This window comes from Catharus ustulatus, chromosome 12 (genome assembly GCF_009819885.2).
Source record: "Catharus ustulatus isolate bCatUst1 chromosome 12, bCatUst1.pri.v2, whole genome shotgun sequence".
Lineage (NCBI taxonomy): Eukaryota > Metazoa > Chordata > Aves > Passeriformes > Turdidae > Catharus > Catharus ustulatus.
In genome coordinates, this window is record NC_046232.1 from 8,069,656 (window position 1) to 8,095,141 (window position 25,486).

Sequence of the window (25,486 nt, forward strand, 5' to 3'; positions counted from 1 at the left end):
AGGGCAGTGCAAGGAGAAGCAACCTGGGAGGCTTCTGTGGGGGGTCCTGAACAGCCAAACAAGGGTGCAGTCATAGGCAACCAGGGAGATGCTCTTTGGGATCTGCTGCATGTCCCTTTGTACTTGTATTTTCTGTTCCTCAACCTCTGTATTCCCTGAAGCATGTACACAGAGAGGGGGGAAGCTCCAGAGATGCTCCTGTGAACACCAATTTTTTTCACCACAAACACTGTTCTTCATGGCAGCTGCAGACTTCTTACTGTGCATTGCAGAGGAGAGTTAACAGCTGCTTCCTTGTGAGCCAACAACCAGCTCTGTCCACTGATTTCATTGCTCTTAACACCCAGCAATGCCAGGTAAGGGGTAAGGAAGAAAAGTTTCTTAGGTAGGTAAGAGCTAATCTTCTGGGGGAAAAAATGGATATAGGGGTTGATGTTTGGTAAGAGATTTTTGTACCTATCTGGTTAAGAAACACTGATTTATGCAGAGACAGAGGGATGAGAAAGATCTTGAGAAAAATACATTCTTGGGCAGGGGATGGATCACAACAGGAGGGAGAGGATGACTGCAACAGGAATAGCTTTGCTTTCCTCACCTTTAAAAACCACACTGAAAATTCAGGGGAGTTTGTGGTTGCAGTTTTCTGGATGCTTCAATCTGGAGGGCTGTAAATAAAACAGTTTCCTGCTGTTGGCTGTGGTTTCTGCAGCTCAGTACTGGTTCCAGCCACCTTGTGGAGAACATCCAGACATCTTGTGGAGGCTGCAGTGGAGGCTCTGCCGGGATTTGCACTCCTGGCTGGGCTGGGAGTGGCTGTGGGGCCCCCCTGGACACTGGAGAAGGCTGGGCCAGGCCCTTGGGGTCAGTGGGTGATGGGGCACAGCAGGGATCTGAGCTGCTGGCACAGGGGTTAGATGTGATAGGATGCTGTGAACCTTTTCAGGGGCTGAACTTCCTAGGAAGTTAAACTATTTCTGTTGTGTGTTTAATAAGGCTGCTGGTGGTGTTTATTTGTGTGTTAATTATTACAGTTATATTATAAAGGGTGTTTCTGAATAAACTGATATGATGCTTTTGAAGAAGGGAATTTATTTAGTCTAAAAAAGGTAAGTTTATAGATTAACCTCAACAAAGACTTGCAGTGGAAACTTTAAAATTGCTCCTTTACTCTGAAGGTTATGTCTTTGTAACAGCTCTGCAGTCTGCTGGTAGGGAAATGAGACTTTAGGCATGAATGAGACACATTCAACACTCACTCGGAAGTTTGGGGCAGTGGATGCTGTGGGGTTTTCCCTTCAAAATGAATTTCTCTCAACAGACAGGTTTTTAGGCTGAGTGTCAAGTCTCTCACTTCTCACAGTGGTGCAGATGATTCTTTAGCATTCTGGCTGCATCATGAGGTAGAGCTGTGGGTCAAGAGGAAGCTAAAAACAATAATTTCTATAGAAAGTGCCATTGAGTCTTCACTTATGCAGTTTGAAGGACACATTACTTAAATTCTTTGTAATTACTATTAAAAAATCACAAGTATTAAATCTGCAGCTGTCAAACAAATTTTTTTGGTTTTGGTTTTTGTTTTTTTTTTTTATTAGAGACTAGGACTAATGCATCAAATCTGGGCAAAATACACGAGTGTAAACTAGTTTTCCTTCTTTGTCCTGTTTCCCTCCCTCTAGCCTCACTGTTTCATACATACACTTACTTTGTAAGCTATCTAGTACTTTGATATTGGATTTGTTCTGTAGATCCATAGCACAGTTTGGTGCTATTTCGTTAATTGATGACTTCTTTACAAAAATCTGCACACGTGTCCTTGAAATCCAGAGCTGCCTCTGGCATACTGTCAATGTGGAACATGTGTCCTGGATCAGCACAGATTTCCAATTTTTTTTCCTTGTGTTTTTTTTTCAGTGCAATTTCAGCATTATTTACCAAATACATGATACTCATGAATTCCCTAGGGTGGGAATGGCAACATGGTGAAACATATGAAATAGTTAAAACTGAATATGTGTACTTTCATATACTGTCTTAATTTTACTAATTTCTTGTGTGGTCAAAAATAATGTCAGCCATTAGAAGACCAGACTCTTCTGTCTGTCATTTTTCCTGCTGTCTGTTTTTATATTGTTTTCCTTTCTGTTTCTCATTAATTAGTTTGTTGTGGTGCTTGAGTTCTTTACATAGGATTTTATGATATTTTTCTATGAGATTCTGCTTTTTATCAGACAGCTTATTTTAATATCTCCCCTTTTTAATTGACTATTAAAAGACTCACTGTGCAGTTCTTATGATGTGAACTGAGAGGAGCTCATGTGCAGTCTGACCACCACCAAGGATCCATACCTCTGGTGGCATAGAAGCATGTTTTTGTAATATCTATACATTTAAAAGACAACCCACACCTACCATCTTCCATGGTTATAAATGGGGATTAAGCATTTAACAGCTGCCATTTTGCTCTGCAGCATCACAGAATCGGTAGGAGATGCAAGCACAAGCTTTGGTGCTCTTACACTAAATCATTTTTCTTTGAAGTGGAGACTTAATTGCTTTTTCTCTGTGGAACATATATCATTAGCACGCTAATCAGAATACAAACAACTCCCTCATTATCCCCTTTGTGAGAACTTCCATGTAATGCTTGGTTTATGTCCACGTGATTCTGTAAAAAAATGTTTTGTTTTGCTGAGCTGTCCTTAATTTGAGGTTTCTTGCTTAATGAGACTTCAAACAAATTTTGCATTGTAGGTTTCAGGTTCTCATCCCAGAGAGAGGCTTAGGATTTTGGGGAGGGGGGAGGCCAAGCAGCTTGGAAAACCTAAACAGACATTAAGTAAGTGAGCTTGCCTCTTGAGAAAAGACAGATAAGGCAGCCTTCCCAAATGGGACAGAATGTAAAACTTCCCATTGAAATACACCACAGCCTAAAAATGTACATTGCAATTTGTTTTTCTTAACCCATTTTGAGTTCAATTTAATGGCAAATGTTTTCATAATTGTTAGCTTTTCTGATATTTTCTACAAGCTGAAATATTTCTGATTGGGGTTTTGTTTTGAGGGGTACGAAGTATGACCTTTTAGGGGCTGTGAATGCACCACCTCCTATGCACTGCTGCTTGGGAGTATGCAAAATGCTAAAGGTTTAAATCAAATTGCCCCAGGACTCCTTACTGACCTTTTGAATGCAAAGCTGTCAAAACCTTCAACTAGACATCAGCTAGAGAAGAACACTTAAGGCAGATCAATGCAAATAGAAAACAATGTGGGTTTGACTTTTGGTAATTCCTGGTTAGTGAAAAACAGTTCCTGTGCTGCAAGAGCTGCTGGAAGCAAACCCACACTGTGAAGGAGTGGTTGTGAGCAACATGTAATAGCTATTTTTCAGGGAAAACCTTTTATAATCTACTTAAGAAATTAGAAGTTTTCATTAATTGCCAAATCTTGATATAGTTATCTGAGCAGGATGCTTCATTGACTTCAAAGGGATTTTTGTCTACTTAAGGAATGCAGGGTCAGGCCCTTAACTAGTGATAACTTTCTTCAGTGGGTTGTCAGATATGACAAACTATGCCACTTTAATACAAGTTACCCTGGCCAGGCCATGTCATGCCATCCCTTTGTCTGGAAAATCTGCTTTCTTCCTTTGCCCAAGTAAAGGAATTCCTCTATAGAAGTTATTAGAAATTACTTTCTAGGTGAAGCTGTGGTTAATGTGTACATATTTTATTTACTGTGAACAGCTACAACACGTTATTTTCTAGTTATGATAACTATATAATAAATTCAGTTTCAGAAAGTGTTTGATGGAGTTATGAGCCCCCCCATTCTATGTTTTGTTGCCCAGCAATTAGTTGTCCATCCTTAATATATTTTTTCCTAATTAGTTGTTCATGCATTATTGCTTGTTGTAAAGCAGTTTTTTAAATAAATGCCTGTTTTTCTATGTAGACCTACAGAAATGGGCCCAAAACCAGGGGACTGAGAAGCTGTTCATTCCTTTTTGGGTCTCAGTCCAGCAGTTATAGGCATCCTGTGCTGAAGACTGACAGAATAATTATTTTACAAGTTAGTAAAAAGTAATTTTCTGTGCTTTATCAGATTGTTAGAAGTGCTTTCCTTAGTCTAATTAAAGATTAACTGTCAAAATGTGAGGTGCTGCTTCATCCACTATAATATAATTGAGCTCTATTAACAAAAATCATTTTGCAAATTAATTAATTTTGCTATTCTCCACACTGAGAATTTTGAGTCTGACTGTAAGCCATTCTAAGATTAGATTTTCATTTATATAAATGTCTACAATTGTGTAAAGACAGGAGGTGAAGTTGAAATTTTGCATGCTTACATGGACCTGAATTTGAAAAACAAACAACAGTTTGGTCACGTAAAAGCTTTTCTGTACCAGAAAAGGTCCAGCTATTTAACTGACTCTTAAGGTGCAAACAGGATGGATCAGTTGATCTCTCACTGGAGAAAGAAATTAATCCTGATCACGCTGTATCTAATTGGAACAGCTCAATCAGTTGGTGTGGGGCTGCAGCTGCTGCAGGGCTGGGCCATGCTGGGCAGTGGGGTCCAGCTTGACTGGGCTGTCCTGCACTGGAGGTGTTAACGGGGCAGGTTCCTCCTGAAGGCAGCAGGAGTTTGAGAACCCAGCAGGATTTGGAGGGCTGCTGTCTGTTGAAGGTTTGCTCAGGTTAGGTATCATGCTTTGGGTGCTGCAGCTTGCTGAGGATGGGTGGGGTGGCTCCAGTTGCTCCAGATGGGGCTTCCATCCAGAGACTTGCAGTGGCCTGCTCCTCAGCTGTGCACATTAAACTCCCTAACTTGTCATAACCTCCCCACACACACAGCACACATACTTTTTTCCCCTAGTTACTTGGAATATTTTGGTATGTATTCCATATGTGTACTATTTAAACAATACAAGTTCCATCATGTGCCAGCATCTGGCCACTGTGATCTTACAGAGGCATCTGAACACAAATGACAGCAAAATGTTATTTATCATTTAGCAAACATAATCCTGGACTAATGATTAGCAGCACAGATAGCTGGATAGCAGCACAGTTGTACTATGAGCAGCTTTAACTACTTATTGCTCTCCTGATGCATTATGCAGCCACAGCTGTGTATGCCACACACTAAATTGAACCAGGGAATTAATTCTAGCAAAACAAACAAACAAACAAACAAACAAAGAAGTTGTAATTTGCCCCCCAAGTTATTTCCATCAGGATTAGTTCTCTTGATTCCTCACTTGGCCACACAACCTCTTTGCAGCTGGCCGTGCCTGTGCTGGGTTGGCAGGTGCTGAATTGCATTAAACCACGGGCACCTGTGGATGTGCTTCCAGCAGAGCTTCTGATCTCCCTGCTCTGCTTTGCCTGGGCAGGGACCAGGTGGAGACTGAGCCAGGTTAGTAACAGTGCAGGGGAAGGAGGAATTGGTGTGGGCTGCTTTGTTTCCCCTCAGTCCTTGGCCATGCAGGGCTCTGTGTTCCAGCTGTGTCTCCAGCCTTCACCTCCTGTCCAGCACTGGGCACACAGTTCTTCCAGGGCTTTAAACTGGGGACATCCCTACAGGCCCCCACATGACTCCTGCGGCCCAGCTGAGATAAAATCCCAGCAACTGCAGCTGATGAAGGCAGCAATTTGGGCATCAAAAGAAATCAGCCCTTCAATGCCCAGCTTTTGGCTCCCCTCTGATCACCCCCCTGAGCTCCTTGCACCAGGGTGTTGCCTTTAGCGGGTCGGCCCAAAGTCTTGGTAAAGCCGTTTTGGTGCAAGTCACAGCTCCGTGTGGCCCTTCAAAAACATCTCGGCCTCCATCCCTAAAGCCCCCTTGTGCACAGGGGCATTTGCAGGCCAAGCCTTTGTGTGCATGTGAGGGGGAGGAGGTGCTGGGAACATGCCTTGAAGGCTTCAAATCTGTTTATCTTCACACTCCTGAGAGGCGATCGCTCTCCCGTGACAGGGCAGCGCAGCGCTGGCAGCACCAAGATAAACCGATGGGGCACAGCCTGCTTTGGCCAAGTGGCCTCTCCCTGACCAGCAATTCCTTATGTCTCTGTGAGATGAAATGGGACAAGAGCAGCGGGAAGCCTCCTCCAATCCTTCTTTTTAATAGTTCCTTGGGATAAATTGTAGATAAGAGGAGAGACCACATTGTTAGCATGCTGAGAATGCAAAGACAAAAGAAAGGCAATCTTTTAGAGCAAAAATAAATAGGTATCTGTAGCACAGTATATTCAGCAGTACGTCCAAATGGCTCAGCTAGCCTCTGACTTGCCTTGTTTTTAATTTATTTTATTTCTAGTATTTGTTTTATCATTGCAAACATATAAAGGAAAAGAGGAAGAAATAATTTGCCTGTTTCCTGTTGTAAGAGCAGAATGAAGGTAAGTTATATAGGGATGAAAGGAGACCATATTTCATGCCTGTTGCAAAACAAATAGCTGCAGAACAGTGGGTTATCATGATAAGCATGACAGACTAACAAAAAGCTGCCTCTGAGAGATTCCTTTGTAGATTCAAACATAGAAAAGGGTAGCCTAGGAGATACTTTCTTTCTGTTTAGTTATTCTTGGTCTGATACTTAGTGTATCGACCCAGTGCCTAAACACTTTGATTTATGGAAGATAACATCAGAGTACAGTACTGCAGCATTTCCAGGATTTTATTTGTTTCCATATTGGGGAAAGGGTTGAGAGAGGGGACTGTACTGAGCCAATTAAAAATATATATACATTGCAAATGTATTTTATGGGACAGCTCCCATAAAATGACAGTCTCCACTTGCTGGCTGTGGATTCCTGTGCCTCGTGATTTCTACATATGCATAAGCCCTTTATGAAAGTATTCTGTGTGTTTCAGTGTGCAAATTCTAGCTGCTGTTGCCACTCTGCTGTTGCTTTGGTCCCATGGCAGCCAAGTGGTAAGGACTTTCCTGCCAGGAGTGCTGAGCACCGCTGAGCTCAGAGGAAGTAAATGGTGCTTAACTGCTTTGGGAGCCCAAGGTGGCATGGCAGAAGTGCGCAGGCTCCCTAGCCTGGGAAATGTTCATGGTGGTTTGGCTGATCTGAGCTGCTGTCCTATGCTATTGCCATACCTTCTGCTCCATGTTGCAACCCTTGGTGTCTCTACAGCTAAGAGCCAGGCTAGGGAGATTAACCAGCAGAAAACAAGCTCTACTGAAAAACAGAAAGGATTTTCTCGCAGGTTATGTATTCAGAGAAATTCACTGAAGCAGAGGAGCATCAACTGTGGCATGAAGACCAGAAGGGAACTTGGAGCTGCAATAAATCCAAACTCCACACCATAAAGTCTTTACACTGTATGTGAGAGCAAGAGTCCATCTGGGATCAGGTATGCCCCTTTTTCTGTAGTTGTGTGGCTTATTATAAGTACCAACAAGATCTGGTGGCTTGCATCTAGGAAACAGCAGGCTGACTGAGCAAAAGTATTTAGGTATTTTTCAGACCTTCCAGCAGCAGAAAATGGGTATGGGAGAGCAAGGGAATGCACTTTGCCAGATCTCTGTGGAGTTGCTCTTCCAAATTGCCTGTTGTTACCTCCAGCAGCAGGGGAGAGGATGTTGGGGTGTCATCCATCTCCTGCTGAAATTCATGGCAGGGTTCCTCTTCATTCTGGTGTGATGAGCCTTCAAGGGTGGGGGTAAACATCTGGAGGCTGCCTCTGGGGCACTATGAAACAACCTGTCAAAGGTACACCACTGATTTGGGCTAGTGAAACGCTGGAAGGGGAAAAAATGCTAATACAGCAAATAATTTTATTGCTTTCGCTTTGAAGTTGTTGTTTAGTGATGAGATGAGATCTGTGTTACAATCCCTTTCTCAAGGTGTGCTTTTACTGTACAGGAAGGCTCCCAGGAGAGAAAGTTCATTAGCATCCCAAGGGCTCAGCCCAAAGTGTGCTTGCCCATCTGCTCATGGAAGGAGTGAATCTGCTCTGAGAAGGCAATGGAGATGGTAACTGTACACAGGTTTAGAATGAAATAAGAATCTACTAAGTGACCAAATGTGCCAAAAGTAAACATTTTTATGGTGGGTCTCAATAAAGTTAGTGTAACATACTTAAAATCTGGGAATACAGTTGTAATTGGGTCAGGAATTTGGCATGAGAAACAAGAAAGTGTCTAAACATGCTTACAGTGACACCAGATCAAAAACACTCGGAGCAAGAACTGTAAGGACAAAAGGGGCTACCCTGAGAAGAGGAGTTAATGACACCCTGCCAGGAGTGCAGCGTCGTGGCAGCCCCTTAGCTGGGCTTTGGGGATTCTGTCTGAAGGCAGAGCTGGCTGGTGCAAATTGCTGTAATTCCCCTGCAGTTGATGGATTTCGGGCAATTACCACTGCTCCCAGCCTGCCCTGGGCTGCAGCTCCTGCCCTGCCACGGCCACACTCAGCTGCCCATGCTGCTGGTACCCTGCGTGCCTACAGCTCCGGCTTCCTCCACACCAGCAGTGACACCCACCAGCTCCTACCGGCAGAGCTGCAGGATGAGCTGAGACCTGGCACTGGTAGCTGGGGAGGGCTGAGCCTGTGAGGGACCAGGATAATGATTATATGTCCATTGGAAAATGGATTTGGGCTCTGGGACCCCACTACCACATCTTATGAGCTACAGCTAATTGAGGATAGTGATTGTACATACTCCAATGGGGACACTTTAAACTGCTGTAAATAACTCTCTCCCCAGCTCTCCTGTTTCCCACCCAGAGGTGCTCATTCCTTTTCTGTTCCATGGCATTACAGTGCTAGAACACAGCCATATGAAGCCAAAACGAGAGAAAGATCATGTGGGCAAAACCACTTTTCCATTTCTGAGCTCATTTGATCAGGTGGGATACAGCAGCATGTGGGAACCCAGCTCAGGCCATTTGTGGCCATGCCAAACACCATCCATGCTGCTGTGACAGCTTTTTCCAGACCACAGGGATGAAAGAGCTAACATGATGCTATTCATTTTCTCAGATAGGGGTGGAATGCTTAGTACAAAACTGGCCACAGACCAAACAGGACTGTTTCTGGTTTAAGCCAAAGGGGATGTAAATGTTCTAACACCAGAAAAATCTTATTCTAGTGTGGAAAGAAACTGCATTCTCTCATCCTGGGTTTGGGGCAGTGATCTCATAAATACAGAGTTCACCTTGGGAAGATCCTCTTAGTGATTTCAGCTTCTTTCCTTTTCCTGAGGCTGCTGCATTTCATCCCAGGGAAGACTCCTGGCTATCAGTTCACTTTCTAGAGATGCTGGTAACAATTTAGACAAAGAGTATAAGCACCACGATCATGAGATTTCATTCATGTTTGGAAAATCCCTCTTTTTGGTTCATAATAGTACCAAAATTCTGGATTTTATAGTCCTAGCTCAGTTTAGCAGTCCTGGATGTATGGCCAGCTGCCCATGGAGCAAAATGTTGATCTGTTCAAGTCAACCTGATTTTTAAAATCTTTGTTTCTAGGAAGTATGTAGATTGGTTTGGCCAGGGCTGAGGCTGAAATACAGCATAAGGTAAATCAGGTTATTTACAGACAGCAACCTCGACAGCATGCTGTTGTTCCAGCTGTTGATAGCACTTCAAAGACAGCTCTTACACAGAAAAGGGTTTCTGTGGGTGAAAAGAACCACACAAAAAAAAAAGGGGGAAGTTTGGATAACCAAAAATACAGCTCAATCAAGCAAAAAAAGTCCGTGTTGGTGACAGAAGACAAATTGCTGCCTTGCAGCAAAGTAGGCATGGCTTTGTTTGTGTTGGCTGGCAGAATCTTGTACTCCTGGACTGCCTTTCTGTTTTTCTCAAGATAATGCTGCTGAAATGGTTGGCCAAGTAGATAATTGTGTTCATTGGCTGCATATTTACAAATACAGTGTATTTGAGAAAGTTACAACTGGCAGTGCCTTTAAATTGTGGTTCAGTGAGTTTATCAGTTATGTATGAATTTAGATATGTTATCACAAGTCTGTACTATCTCTTACCCAATTAATTACAGGGAAATGTGTTGAAATAATGAATCCTGACAAATTAAAGAGGGAGAGTTTATACTCATCTAGCTATTGAACTGCTTAGTTCTAGTAGGAATTGTATTACTCATTTTGTTAAACAGAAATGTGAAAATTAAAATATTGGTGTTTGTAGCTGCCCAGACACAGGCACGAGGAGCATTCCAGAGGGAAGCACTTTCTTTGTGAAGCCATTGAAGACAAGTATTGCATTTGATCTCACGAGTCAAAATCTCCTGCTGGCACTGTGCAGTTCAGGGAGATGATAAAGCAGTTTCCTCATCACAGCAGAATACAGCAGTGAGCACAGATGACACAGCTAAGGCAAACCAACCCATAAGTAGAACAGGACTAAAACTTGCTTTCTGTCTGTTGACTTTTTTTTTTTTTTTGTCCCCTGGTCAACTCAGACCAACTCCTCCTTCAAAAAAAGCTAGTGAATTGGGCAAGAGGTGTTCCTCTTGGGACAGGTGGGATAGTGTCCAGTGTTGGGCAGTACAGCTCAGCCACCTACTCATGTCTGCAGGGAAACCTCCCAGGGACAGCTCCAGCCACTCCACCAACAGACCAAGGCATCTGGCATAGAAATGTTACTGGATATTGCATTCTTAATTGTGTTTTTCTTTCTAGCTCCTCTAGAAAATTCCAAATGCAGGTCACACTGATGAACCACACTGAAGTGTTTAGCAGGAGACAATGCCAGCATGAGGTGCAGATGAAAGTTGAGAGTTTAGCACAAGAATGAATATTTAGTCATTAATGCTCAAAAATAATATAAGCAAAACTGCTTGTGATTTTTTTTCACTTTTCTGATTAGATAAATTAAAAGACTGAAGAAAATTTAAAAATATTGGGTCAAGTGGATCCTGTTGCTGTATTTGAAGCTATTTGGACACCAATGCCGTTCTGCTCTGCGAAGTGACTGTGAAACTATCTGGATGCTTTTTGGATAACTGATTTGCATGTAAAGCAAATATTTCCTCATTACCTTCCCTGAAAAGTCTGCTTGTGTATTTTTGACAAGTGAGAAGATGATGTGGGTCAACCTTACATCACATTTTGGTAGTTCTGATTTTCTCCCGAAGACTTTCAGAGGAGTCACTGACTCAGGCTGTAGCCAGTCCCGGTGATGATGCAGCAGAAAGGACTCGTTTGGCTACCAGCTCTCAGCTCTGTGAGCTTTGCAGTGCTGGCAGGAACAAAAAGCAGTAAAAACTTGCTTGTCACTGAAGTCAGCAGCTCTCACAATGAATGCAAACATAGGGCAAATCTGCTGAGTAAGAAGATGCCTTCCTACGCGGTAACTTTAGAAATCTGAACAGACAAAAAAAGAGACTAGAAATTGCTGGCTGCAAGCATGGAGTAAAATCGGGTGGAACTGAAAGCTTAAATGATAGCTGCAGCATTTGATGGTATCTCCCATATGCATTATCCAGAGGGTGCTGATAGCATACATTCTCAAGCCATGGCTGCTGTTGAGGCTGCATTTTTGCAAGCTGGAGGCAGATGGAAAGTTAAGGCTGTTTTCTGAGGATGTAAGTAAAGGGCAGCTCATCCTCGGCAGCACAGCGCTGTCCCATGTGGCGAGCTGGAAGTGGTTTTATTGGTGCTGTAGGATGGGCTCAGTGAGAACCACTACAAAACTGGCTTTTTCTTTTCATCGATGCCCATCCTCAAGTCAAACGTTTGTCTGCATGTGTGGGAAGGCTAATTTTATCTGGGTGTGAGGATGCTCTGCACACCTGGACACCGCTGCACCTGCGCTGGGCAGCGCGGGGTGCAGGGCTCAGCGGCGCCCCGGTTCGGTGCTCCGGGCAGGGAGCTCCGGTTTGGCACAGCCCTTGGGTAACGCCGGCTCCAGCGCACGTGCTGCCGGTGCTCGCCATGCCGGAGAGCCGTGCGGAGTCCCGGGGGAAGGCACAGCCGGCAGCTCCAGCCCGCGGCAGGCAGCTCCAGCCCGCCCGTCGGTGCCGGCGCTGCCCGGATGGCGCGGGGCCCGCGGCCCCTCGTGCGCGCGGCCGGCCGGGCCCGCCGCCCCCGCATTGTCCGCGACCCCCGCCCCGCGGCCCGCCCCGTCCAGCGCCGGCCCTCCCTCCCTGCTCCGGCCGGCCCTGCCCCTCGCCCCTCTTCTCCCCAAAGGCCAATGGAGACGAGATGCAGAGAGTAGGGCCGGGACGGGCGCGCCGGGGCCGCGCCGTCCGTCCGCAGTCTCCTCCCCTCGGCCGCTGACCGGTGTGTGGGGCGGCCGGCGGGGCATGCCAGCCGCGTCCCGCTGAATGGCGCCGCTCCGCCGCCGGCCGCTGCTGCGGGCGCTGCCGCCGCTGCTGCTGCTCTCGCTGCTGCCGCTGCCAGGTGAGTCCGGCCGGCCCGAGCCCCATTGTCCGGCCCGCTGCGGCCGCCGCACGTGGCTTTATTTACCCGGCACGGCGGGACCGGCCGGGCGGGCAGCGGGAACCGGCGCGGGCTCCGCGCTTTGTTCGCGACGGGGCGGGGGGGAGTGAGGGGCGCGGGCGGTGCGCGGCCCCTCCGCGCTCTGATGGGGGCTTTTCGCTAACGATTCCTTGTAAAATCAGCCTTTTTACGACGCGCCCCGCTCCGGCTGCTTTGGCAGGCTTGTAAAATTAGCGAGCGGGCCGGGCGGAGCGGTCGCACCTGTGTGACCGCCCCGGCGCTGCGGCCCCCGGGGTCACCGCGGCCCCCGCCCGGCCCGTGGGGAACGCGCCCCTTCTCTGCTCCTTGGCTTTTCCCAGCCCGTGGGCTTCGCCCGCTTGGAGTCAGTACCAAGTTTCCCCGGAGTTGTCGGAGTTGGAGGCGCTCGGAGCGTGTGGTGGCGATGGCTTCACCTCGTGCTGTGCGGGATGGCTCGCAGCTCGCAGCGCGCTCCGTAACTTGCACGTCTCTGCTTACATGTCTGTCCTTACAAGCACTTTTTTATTTTTTATTTTTTTTTTCTCTCTTAGGAGTGTGGTGCTTTAGTGAACTGTTTTTTGTGAAAGAGCCTCAGGACGTTACTGTGTCAAGGAAGGATCCGGTGGTTTTAGACTGCCAAGCCCGTGGTGAAGCTCCTATAACTATTACATGGCTGAAAAATGGAGGCAAAGTGTCTGAAAATGAGCGGATCTACACTTTATCCAATGGCTCGTTGTATATCAGTGAGGTGGAAGGAAAGAAGGGGGAACTGTCCGATGAAGGATTTTACCAATGCTTAGCTCTGAACAAATATGGGGCCATTCTCAGTCAAAAAAGTCACCTCACCCTAGCAAGTAAGTTCCAGCTCCTGTTTATTTCCTGCTCCTGAGTTTGTGACAGCAAGACCCTGAATAGCACACAACAACATATCATTTTGATTTTTGTATCTGAAAAGTTAAAATGTGAAATTATGGAGTAATTCTAGAGAGCCTTTATTTCTTTGTAAATGTTTAAAGATTATGGGAAAAACTTCTGGTGGTCCCTTTTTCAATCCCTGATGTGGCAGAAGTGGCTCAGGCACCTGTGAGACCTCTTGGGCAGTGGTGCCTTGTGTGGGTGGCTCCTGTGTATCACTAGTCCCTGGAGCAGGTGGTGATGCAGTCATGCTGGCTACAGAAGTCCTAGGTCTTGTTCCCCAAGTGCTGTTCTAGCAGCCTTACAAGGATTATCTACAGATCTGATTAAAAAAAAGAAAAAGAAATTCCTTGTTCAGTAGCTTGATGTTGTGTTGTGCCATCTTGGGTCAGGGTGGAATGATTAATGCAGATGTTTATCTCTGGGAGAGGAAAGAGGGGGAAGGTTTCCTGGGTGACTGTAAGGTCTTGCTTGTCTGACAAATGCTCATCCAAGCAGCTGTGGGTGCTGTCCCTTTTGGCCCCTCTGGAACCTCCCATAAGGGCCTGGTTCCACTGGGAAGGGAGAGTTGCATTTCTGGAGTGACTCCCTGCTGCTGGGGGAATGGTGAAGGAAATAGTTGTGTCTGAGTGCCTTTATGGCTTTAACAGACTGACCCCGGTGTTTGTTGCCCTCCATTTTCCTATCATCTTTAAACATTGAGCAAGAGATGTGTGAGGAACGGAATGCTGTGCCTTTTTCCATGGCAGTGCAGAGCTTTGCCACTAGACTACCTCTACAACATGATCCCCTTTTGCTTCCCAAAAGTATATGGGAATGTACTTTTCAAAGAAAAGTAAATTTTGGCAAAGTAAAGAAAACTTTCCTTTCAAAGAAAGTATAACACAGAGAGTACACAGTTTATGTAGTGTTCTCATGTTCCCTCTATAATAGGACTTAACTGATGAACTTAATCTAATAGGAAAAGACTTCCTTTGACCTCTTCGACCCTGTTCTTAGTAGCAAGTTGAATCAAACTAGTGCTGGTACCTCTGTGAAAACTTCATGTGAGTTCTAATTTGCAGCTTTTACTAAATTCAATCTGAAACTAGTTAATGAAATTGGTACATTAGCTTACATTAAAAAAGTGTGAATGTTAACATTTGTTAGTTTTTTTCTGTGTACTTCTGACCTGATTGTAAAAACTGTCCAGGAGATCCCCCAGGAAGGTGTGAAAAGCCTTGTTCAGTGAGCCAGAGCACTGGGTGGTTCAAAACCATCCTGGAAGCAGGTGGCTCCAAGTGAGTGCTGGGTTTTTACATGCTGTAAGAATGTGAAACTCTGAACTCTCCATTTCAAAAACCTGCCTACATATGACTTCTTATCTTGCTCATATAAAGAATTGATAGACTAAGTAATTCATGGATGCTTTTGGTAAAATGGTTAAAAATGAAATATTACAATTTTTAACATTTAAATTCAGCTAAGTTTCAGAGTCTCAGCGTGATTAAAAAGAAAACCCTCCTAGAGAGGATAGGATTGTTTTTGTTGTTGTTAACACATAAAGCTAAGCAGTGGCTGATGGATTCTGTGGGTAGCACTGGAAAATTCAGGGCCACTTTAAATTGGAGACACTGCAGGATGAGCTCTATGCTTAATACCAGAGAACTTCTGGAACAGTACAGAGCATTATAGTAGAATAGCATGCTAATGCAGTTGTAGTATTTGGTTTTATTCAGACAATACTGAATTTTGGTAAATGTTTGTTTCTCGCATACACATTATTTCGTCAGAAAGTGATTTATTTTTGCTGATTTTCACCAAGAAAATCTTGTGAACCAATAGATTGCGTGCTGTGGAGTGAGATTCTTGTTTTGCAGCCGTTCTTTTTTTCCTTCCTCCCCTTCTCTGTGTGACAAAAGCTTTCTTTTTCTTCTTTGAATACTTGAAAGGCTTTCTATGGCTGCTGGAGAAAACTGGAAGAGATAGCGGATCCATAATGATCACAGTAGGTGTTGTTGACTTAGTGATTAAGTGGTTAACTAGTGGCCAAACATGAAGTTATCCTATGTAGCAGTCTCTTCTCTTTAGTCATGCACCAATCTGACCCGTTTCAGAATGTCATCTTTACTGTAAAGCTGTGAAATTGGGCAGTAATTTGTATTGTGATGATTCGGAGCCCATAAAACACGTGCAAAATTAGTTTTCTCTCTCGTTTGCACAGTGTTTCTGCCTGCTCTCATGAACTGATTGAACTTTGCAGACTTTTTAAGTGAAATAAATGAAAGTCTTGTGGGGGATTTTGTAGCCTTACAATTTTTCTTTTTAGAAGCAGTTGTTAGTTACTGCAAAGGCAAATTACCTTGTGGTCAGGGTACAGAAGGAACTATACATATTAAACAGGTGGAGAATAGGCATTAAATGGGCATTCTTTCTTTGGAGGAAAAAAGCAAATGCTCTCTTCAGTTACTGGTAGCAGCAGGGTGTGAGGATGTTCTTTTACTTTGCCTGGTCAGAGGTTTTGCCAATAAGCTTATCTTTTGCTTCAGAATTGTAATGTTTAGTGTTGCATTTGGAAATCAAAAACTTTAATCTGTCCAAGAGTTTAAGATCTGAACACACAAGAAGATCAGGTCTTGGTTTCTAAAGTTAGAAACTGGAAGCTGAAGGTTGCACTCTTGGCAAGAATTCCATTATTCATGTGCAAATTAAGAATTCACAGGGTTAAAAGGTTAGAAACTGGCCAGGATGAGGTTTACCCTTGTGATAAAGAGCAGATGACCCTCATTCATTGGCCAAAGCTTTCATGTAGCTCCTCTGCAAAGTTAGTGATTGCCATGAATTGTTCTTGAGGAATGCAGAAATTCAAATGTGAGCAGGCCTTTCCTTAAGTGTCACTATGGAGCCTTATCTCCCGAGCACATCAGAGTAGGTCTGCAGGGACAGGGTTCCTCCCCAGAGGCCCCAAGGCTTTGCTTTCCTGTTGTTCATCCATGCACAAAAGAATTTGACTAATTTAGGGCTTTTTTTTTGGTGAGATCCCCCTACTTTTTAAAAAGGAAACTCTGGGGCTGAGGTAGTGCTTAGGTAAAACTAAATATTAGTTTCAGTACATGCTTGTAGTTCCTTCCAAAGCTGGCTGATTGATGTGGGGGCAGAGAGGAGGTCCTGTCTGCTTCTTTGTGAGGCAACATGTGGGGGGAAAATGGTACTACTAAAGAGCATGACTTATTCAAAATTCAGCTTTTGCCACTGCTACTGAGAGAGATCTCTTTTAACAGAATATAAAGGGAATGTAGACTTCAGAGAAAGTCTTTTTAGTACAACTTTGAATCAGGCAAAAGTAAACGAGCTGAGATTTTTGTTTGCCTGCATTTTAACATTTTTATCATTCAACCCCAGTTAAGTAAGCACCTGAAAAAAAAAAAGCTAGACTTCCAATAAAATATTATTCAGGAAAAATAGTGGATCATGTTCTGAAGCTGGTAACATGGGCATTGGGCAGTGATTGGATAGGCTGCTCACTGTTTATGTCCTTTTCACAAAAAGTGGAAATGGAAGTCTCGAGGTGGTTGGATGGTGTATAAACAGCATTCCTAGATAACCCTTTTCCACTTGTAACTTGCCTGAATTAATTTTAATGTTTGTGAATTAGAAGAAATGTAAGTCTAATTCTTCTTGTACAGGTTTCTATACTTCACAAGAGTGAAAGGTTATGCAAGCAGAAGGTTTCTGGGAACATGCTCCTGGAGGGAAAGTGTGTGTGTGCCCACTGCACTGCAGCTTGTGGAATGCTGGGCCCTTTGCACATAGCAGGCTATACTTGGTGGAAAGTTCATAATTTTGCTTACCTGCTGAGGCAGTGATGTGCCTTCAGGTCCCACTGTCCTGCCAATAATTGGCCATATTTATGTTTGTATAGCCTAATAGCGTCTTTTGCTCTGCTTTTAAAGATTTGCACTGAAGGGTGCATCCAGCTGAGCCTCTTTCTGTACTGTGACAATCATGTTTCCTTAGCAGTTCTAGCTGTTTGTTCCCATTTTGTCATTGTGCTGTGCCTTGTGTGGGCACAGCTGCACGTGTAGCTAACTCACTGGGTTAAAATAATAGAATTAAAACAAAAGATGGTGTTTAACCCAGATGAGTTCCCTGATATGGTTTGTCTTGGAGCCACTCAGTGATTGCACTGGTGTAACTGAGAGGACTGAAGTGGAGGTGGGAAGCCTTAGTGGGGACAGGGGAAGGTTAATGAACTTACACTCATCAAACTATGGCCTTTGTGAAATGTGTAGGCAAAACTGTTGCTCCTCTGCTACTATTTTTTTTTAATAATAATTTTGTGCCTTGCCTTAAAATAAAAGGATTAATAGCTGTGGTCTGTCAATACAGTTTTCACTTTCTATGGAATCTGTCATTTCAGGTTTCTTCCAAATGCATAGAACCCAAAGTATTGTTTGATTATTTTAAATAGAAATGGAGAGAGGTACAAATTGTGAGAAAGAAGGGCGGTGTTAGGAGGCAGAAGTGGTTTTGGACCGAGGTGAAAGTGATGTGGCAAATGGCAACTGTGGGCAATAGTGTTGCATTGAAAGAGAGCTAGGTCTTGATGCTGTAGAGCTGGTGTGGTTACAGACAGCTCGAGGAACCTGGTGGGCTGGGTTTTGGCAAGTGCTGCCCTACTGCTGTTGCTTTGATTAGTTGATTGGAATACACTGAGAGGAAATTCTTTTTCTAAGCTGAGAGTACCCATGGCTGATTCTTAGTGCATTTAAATTCCAGTATTTTTAGGTAGGATGATGAAGTTCCAATGTCTTAGTCAGCAATGTCAGTTGATAACAATGAACAGTAAGATTTTTGATCTTTAACTGAGGCATCTTGAAGAAACAAGAAAACTGGGAAATACTATCTTTCTTAACTCTTTTTATTATAGTATTTTCCTCTGCAACTCCCCAGGCATCTTTTCACCTGAAGTCCTGCAGCACCTTGACAGAAGACAATTGTCAGCATCCTTTTAAGACATAACTATTTAGCTACTTTTTTTGTTGTTGGGCATTCCTTCCTTTTTCAACAATGACTGGGCTGCACTTGTAAGAGCTCTTCCATACAATAAGGAAAGGGTTTTTATATTGTTACCAAGATTAAAAAAATGTATAGAACTTTGCTTAGTGCACATGAACAGTGTTTGCCTCCACTACCATGTCATTTGAGAGTTGAGCTTTTTATGGGTTTCCTCAACACCTCAAATTTGTGTCAAGCCTAATGCCAGACAGAGGCCTTCCATGCCCTTGCTTTTCTTCCTAGCTAGTCAGACCAAAGCTGTTGGGGTTTATTTACTAGTTTTTATCAACCTAACTTTACAATGTATAAAATTTTTACTAGCTTCTTTGTTAAAAGAATGCGCAATCTTTTTGGCAGTGCACTCTGTAACTAATAAAACCTTCACCTCCATGAGAAATGTTGAAGGAAAACACGGTGCTGTGCTAGATGCTGTTCAGAGCTGTGGCCAAAAGTATTCACTCCTTACCTGGTGTGAGTTCTGTATGTGCTGTGTGCACAAACCTACAGAGATTCCTTTCCTACTTGCAAAGCAATGTATGGCAGCAAAAGATGCTGTTCTGTTCCTGCAGTGTGGTGCTCCCCCCCCACTGCTCCCTTTCTTCCCCCTCCCTTTTTCTCTGCATTTCTTGGTGTAGAAATTGTTGAAAGGGCATTCAGTAAGGCCCCCTTTTGTCAGCCAGCTCTGATTATCCTAAAGAAAAGGATCTCACTCTGAGCAGTTGTTTGCCTAGAGACTTGTTGTCACGTCTTCACAATTTAACAGCTGTGGCTATTGATGGTGTGCAGAACAATTTAAGACAATCACAAAAGAGAATCTTGGAAGAAGAATTTAAAAGTTACTGAGCGTTTTCCTACAGAAATATGGTCATGGCCATTGTAGAACAAACTTGTGCTTTGTATTTGTTTGCTTTCCTCGGCATTTTATATTTTTTCCGCACTTTATCTCCAAAATTGTGGACATAATCTTTATTTAGTTTTGCTTTTTTGTTTTTGTTTCATCAATAGGCCCAGCTGTTAAATTGGGATTGATTGCTTCCAGTCTTTATAACTGGTAATCACCACCTAAGTGAAAAAGTAATCAACAATGTCAAGACTCCACATTTTGTTGAGTAAGTGTGGGTTGTATGGTCAACATTAGTTCCTAGGGTCAACCTCTAGGTAGCTTTTAAGCAGCAGCATTTTAAGCAGTGTCTACATTTTAAAGCTGATTTTCTCAGCAATTGAGTTAGAGGTGGAAAAAAAATTGCACTACATCATTTGTGTTGGGAGTTAGAAATCCATCTGGCAGCCTTCCAAAACCTGCATCTGTAGTGGAAACAATTTTTGGTTGTATGGATTAAATCGTTATTTTTTAAAGACATAAACACCAGATTAGGGAAGAGATGTCCGTGAAACTACCTGAGTAAGGACAGTTTGCCTATGACTTAGTGTATGGAATTATTATAAATGCCTCCCGTGTTTTTTCTGTGTGTAAAAACTTTGGAGGGTGATGGCCTTCCTAAATTATTAGAAGAAAATATAAATAACCATTACTAGACAACTTTTTTTACTGCTGCTTTTACTTTGTTTCATAACTCTCAATAATAATTCTATTGGTTTTATTGGTTTCTTCCAGTGAAATCAAATTTAGTCTTAGGTGAGTGGAAGTTTGTTTTTGTTTTTAACAACAGAAATGCCTCCAAAGACAAAATAAACTAAGTGGCATCTGGATAATACAGTTAGCATCTCAAGGCCCTGTTCAAAGTGCTTGTTTCTCAAGTGCCCACCTCTTGTCATTCTGGTAGAGGTTTCTGACACGTCAGAGCATCTGCAACGTAGGGAAATGGAATCCAGGTATCATTTCCCCGGAGGTCTGCTCCTGAAGTTCACTTAAAATCTGATTATCAAAACCCAACAATGACAGAATGTGTAATCTTTCCATCGCGTGGGGTAAAAATTTCAGGGTTTCTGAATCTTTCTGTGCCAGTATTACACTAAACAACTTTTAAAACTCCCACTGTGGTCAGGGTCTTTTCTGACTTTGGCTGATGAGAAAACTGCAATTTTTTTGGTAGCTAAGCTTGAGCAAGTTTGTTTCTACCTGAGCATTGTAGCAGTAGTATTCACTAAGTAGCTGCTTGTTTACTGCATGTCAGAGCCATAAGAAATGAAATTACTGAAAATGAACTTCTGAAAGACATAGGAATGCTGACAACAACTTTATATCCAAAGCTTTTATCAGGATTTAATAATTTGAGGCAAACATTGCAATGTACCAAGACACTACTTCACCATCTCTGACAGGGTTACTGGGCAGGAGGAAAGTCAGCAAAAAGTGCAGCTGCTAAACCTTCTGTAGTCGTGATTCTTGCATTTATACCTGTTTTAACTGACGTCCTCTTCTGATTAAATTAGTGAGAAGACACCTTTATTCTCATAAATTGTTTGGAAGTGTTTTTATGACATTGTTTCTGCACGTGGGCAAAGCTCTGAGGACAGGAATGACTCCTGGAACACAAAACAGACAATGACAATCAACTCTTCCTCTCAAGACCTCACAGCTACGTTTTGACTTGTATTCTACCAATTTTTTAAAGGTAGAATACTGCTGAGCAAATGACAGCTGTGTTTGAAAGCAGTGTTTGCCATCAGAGTCCTGGTACAATTCTCCTGGACAGTGAGGAGTAAGATGGTTGTTGTTTTAGAATGGTGGAAGAAATGTATTGTGAAAAGCATGAAGCCAACTGCAGAGAGGGCTTTTGATGTGTTTCCCATCTACAGAATCTTAGGAAGAAAACTTCCTATGTACTGACTGATAACAGGGGACTGGTGGTAGGATGGGCTTTATCTCAGAACATTGCAATTCACTCTATCTGTATTCTGATGTGGAATATCTTTGTCAAGCACATGTTTTAGGTAGATGGTGTGGGCATTATGTGCAAGACTTCTGGAATTGCAGCTTTAGGTGGAGCAAACACAGTGTTTTAGAAAGGAGAAAAGTCTGTCTTAGCTGCAATCTACTCTGAGAGGTGTACTGATGACGAAGCAGCAAAACTTACCTTGTCCTAGTCCTCTAGCCTCAGAACATGCTAAAATTATGATTTAGAATTTAATAATAGCAATAATTTACCTTGGCTTAGAGGTGTTAGAAACTTGCTCTTTAGTTCTGAGGTAGCAGTAGCTTGATTTTGAAATGATTTGCTTATGAGAGTTTTAAAAGAAACAATTACTGATTGACCAGGCATAAGAGGCACTTTATTACAAGAGGTAATAAGAGGTAAGTTATTACAAGCATTAAACATGTCATCTGGTGTTCTTTTAAAACATAGCTGGGGGGAAAGTTAAACGAAGTCTTTACAACTTGTGGTGTGCATCTTGTTTATAGTGATGAATATATGCTGGAAACCAGAGAGGATTCTGTGAACAGAAACAACTTTATATTTTCAAATCTAATTTTTAGTGTCTTCAGAAAATAATCCTGATCACATTGATTGATTACATTGTTTGTTCTCATTCCAGCAGATCAGAATTTATTGTGTAAAACCTTCATGGTTTCTGGGGTTTTCTTGGCTCTACTTTGAGCCATTTCAGATTAAAGTCCAAACAAGTTAAAATAAGAAAATTAAAATTAGAAAAATGGCTTGCATGTCAGCCTTTGCAGCATGAGCTTCTTGTGTGAAGTAGCAATGCTCCATCTTCTCCCTCTGAAGTCACAGAAGTTATCTATCACCATGTCCTTATCAGCATATTTTACAACATGGGTTTGTTGGCTCTTTTAAGCTGTATTGCGACACTTTCTGTACACCTTAAAATGGAGAGGAAAACAAAATAAATAGCAAAGCTTTTCATTTATTTGCTGATCTGTTCTAACATTGAAAATTTTCTCATCATTTGCCTTTTCCCATGTTCTCACTCTCTTTTTCTTTCTCACGTCAGGTGTAAACTGATTTTTCTGCATTTAGTTTTTGATTTTTCCTTTTCTCTTATAAATTGTCATGAATGTGCTACATTACTGCTTTGGATCTGCAGAACTGCTTCTGGTGACCCTCCTTCCTTATTCCTGTCTGATGCCTGGAAGGAGGTGCTGTTTTCCAGTGGACCTTATTTTCACAGCTGTGGCAGAGGAGGGAAGTGTCATAAGATACTTTGAGGTCAGTTTTGACCCCAAATTTAGATGAGGTAAAAATGATTCTACAGAAGTATAATATCTTGTCTCAGGTGGTCTCCCTGTCACTTAAAATCAGACAATACTTATGATTAAGAGAAAAGCTGTTTTAATAGCCATTGCAATAATGTACAATAAAACCAGGTCAGTGTTACACAGTATTGTTTTTTCTTTACAACTTGTTACAACTGGAAGTTTTCCAGTAACTTGTTATCTTTTCAAAGAAACCTTAAAATTAAAGTCTTTGAATATGCAGAAGAATTTTAAATGCTAACTCCTGCTTGTACAATCTTGAGCATATTAATAAATTGCTTAGATGACTTATCAGCAAATTAACTAGGGTAAATTATTAAATTACCATTTCACTGTCCACATCAAGATCTCCAGTAAAGCTCTAATAACTGTAACCTGTGCCTCGGGCAGAGCTGTGCATTATGTATGTTCTTTGTAACAAGAATTCGTTGCTTTATGAAGCCATTGACAGACATTTATCATTTTGTTCATTAAACTTGTCCGTGACATCCGGTAAATTGATGTTAACTGGAAATATTCTCTGGGAGTTCTGGCACGACTCTGTCATTTTGCCTGAGGAGAAACTTTGTACCTAGCGTGTCCCAAATTACAAGGGTGAGACTTCCTTCCCCCACTCCTCCCCGAAAGCCTAAGTGAGCATATGACCAGCTCTTTCTTCCCCTCTTGCTTTTAATGCTTATTTATGCAAACAGCCCTGTAGCCCACAGTTTGCAAGCAGATTTATCATTGATCTTCAATAGAGGTTGAAAGTGGATCCTGCTTTTATTAGTTCAGCCAGCCTGTGCCAGGAGGGCAGCTCAGTTTTATCCCACAGCGTACGAGAAATTCACTGCGGAATTCTCGGTGGCATTGATGGGAGTTTTGTGACATTCCCAGCACGTGGCACTCAGGATTTGTTTTTAATGGTCATAATCTTTACCCAGTGCTGCTCACTGCTGATTCTTACAGCCTTTGGTAGGTGACCAAATGCATTCCTGAAAGCCATTAGTGCTTTGTGTGATCTTTTGAAATTCCTTTGTTTGGAATGATGAACAATATTTCTTTTTTTTTCTGGTCTTGAGCACCCATTGTGGAAAAAAAATACACACTTTTAACACCTGCCAGTGTTTGCTTCCTGTGGGATAACTATCTCTGGTGCTGGTAGAGGTTATTAATAGGATATCTGCCTGCCTTCTAGTGTTCCTGTTGTGCTACCTGAATCCAGTTGCATTGGGGATCTTTCAAGCAGAAGTGAATGGACTAAAAAATTGTACCATAACTGACCAAAATATTTATTAAAGATACCATCAAAAAATTGAATATCCAAAAAGTCCATTACATAAAATTTTTGTCTTTTGAGAGAAAGAGTAGAGCAGTTGGCTCTTGAACATATATTGTGTCTCACTACATAATAGTTCACTGGATTAAATGAATTTATTGATTTCTGCTTCTTTACTGACACACATTTATGAGCAGTTTCTTTGGCACCATGGCCACATGTCAAAGGTCATAACTTTCCTTCACTGTGGAAGAATAAAAGCTTTCAGATGGTGAATCCCTGAAATCTAAACAGGGCTTTATCCTCCCTTCCCCCCTCAATATAATTACTGGTTTTGCATGGATTTAGTTTAAGATAAATACACAATAATAATAATAAAAACTGTACATACTAAAGAAACTCCTATATAATCTATCATAAAAGAACTGCAGGAAATTCTACACATAAAAGGCAACATATCTAATCTGCTAATAGGTATCATTATGCAGCTCATGGTAATATATTAGACTCCTTTATGGTCAGAGATTTTATTGAAGATGGTCACTTTTTAACAGAATAAATATTTTTCATGAAGAATTTTCCTTTTAGAGTTGTGTATCCTTTGTGCACCAAAGGAGATCCTGGAAGTAGATCCTACTGAGAGAATGAAACATGTTCAAAATCTGTGCTTTGTGTTTAGATGATTGTTTATAATATCAACATTTTCTTGAATGACCTTCATTAGTAGTAAGTATCCTGTGGGGCTTTTGGTGTCTACTAGATATGAAAGTCTACTCATGATGCAAACATGAAGTTACTAAGAAAAGAAGCTGCAGTGAAACATAAAGAAGTTTAATCACCAGTGGTTCAAAGCACTAGTTTGCTAGAGGTAGGTGGGCAGGAGTAGTGGAGCTTTGGGTCTGCCTGGGAAGAGCTTGTCTTCTCTTTTTGGCAGCTACTGACTGGTAGATGAGCTCTGACCATCTCAAGAAATAGCAATGTGAAGGTAACCTCATCAAGGTGTTGATTTAAAAGAACTGAGCTATTTGTGCTAGGTAAGGTGACAAAGGTTTGAATTGTTTAGTCCTCGTAGCAAGGATGTTTCTCAAGGACCAGGAGAGCCTGGGGTTCTATCAATGGGAAAAACATCTCATGATTTTCTTGGAAGGCATAAAAAGTCACCCTACTGCCTGCCCCAAGAAAGAATTGTCTGCCAGACTTTATTTTTTGCATAGTACAGATGAAATCTATTAATGCTTCTTGTGGAGAAAAAAAAAATCAGGGGCACTTTTCTTCTGCTCTATTATTTTTGTGTGTGCATTTACAAATAATGATCTCATTCTAAGGGGGCTAGTGGCACTCTGATCTTAAATTTACCAAATATTTATATTGTAGAACTGTAGTTGCTAATTTTCTGACATGTTAATATTTTGGATGGAAATTTGTCATGTCACTATTCATCTCTGCTTTTTAGTTTTTCTAATATAGTATATTTCATCGGGACTGTTTATCCTGTTACCTAGAGCAAACTGAAGATGAAACTGGTTTTTTTGTATTTTATTTTCACTAGGACAGCATGAAAATGTCTACTTAGGGAACAATACGTGGAACTTATTTGGGTCTTTGTGTTCTGGGAGTAGCTTTTGTTGTTGCTGTGACTAGAATTGGTTGTCCTATAAG

General features: G+C 42.3%; 1 protein-coding gene across 1 annotated transcript in view; it reads left to right on the forward strand.

Moving 5' to 3' along the window:
- The first annotated feature begins 12,286 nt into the window (after nucleotides 1–12,286).
- Nucleotides 12,287–25,486, forward strand: part of PRTG (protogenin) — a 78,005-nt gene continuing 64,805 nt past the window's right edge. The window contains 2 exon segments of the mRNA XM_033070772.1: nucleotides 12,287–12,383; nucleotides 12,992–13,294. Of these exon segments, the coding sequence (XP_032926663.1) occupies nucleotides 12,287–12,383; nucleotides 12,992–13,294 (400 nt within the window).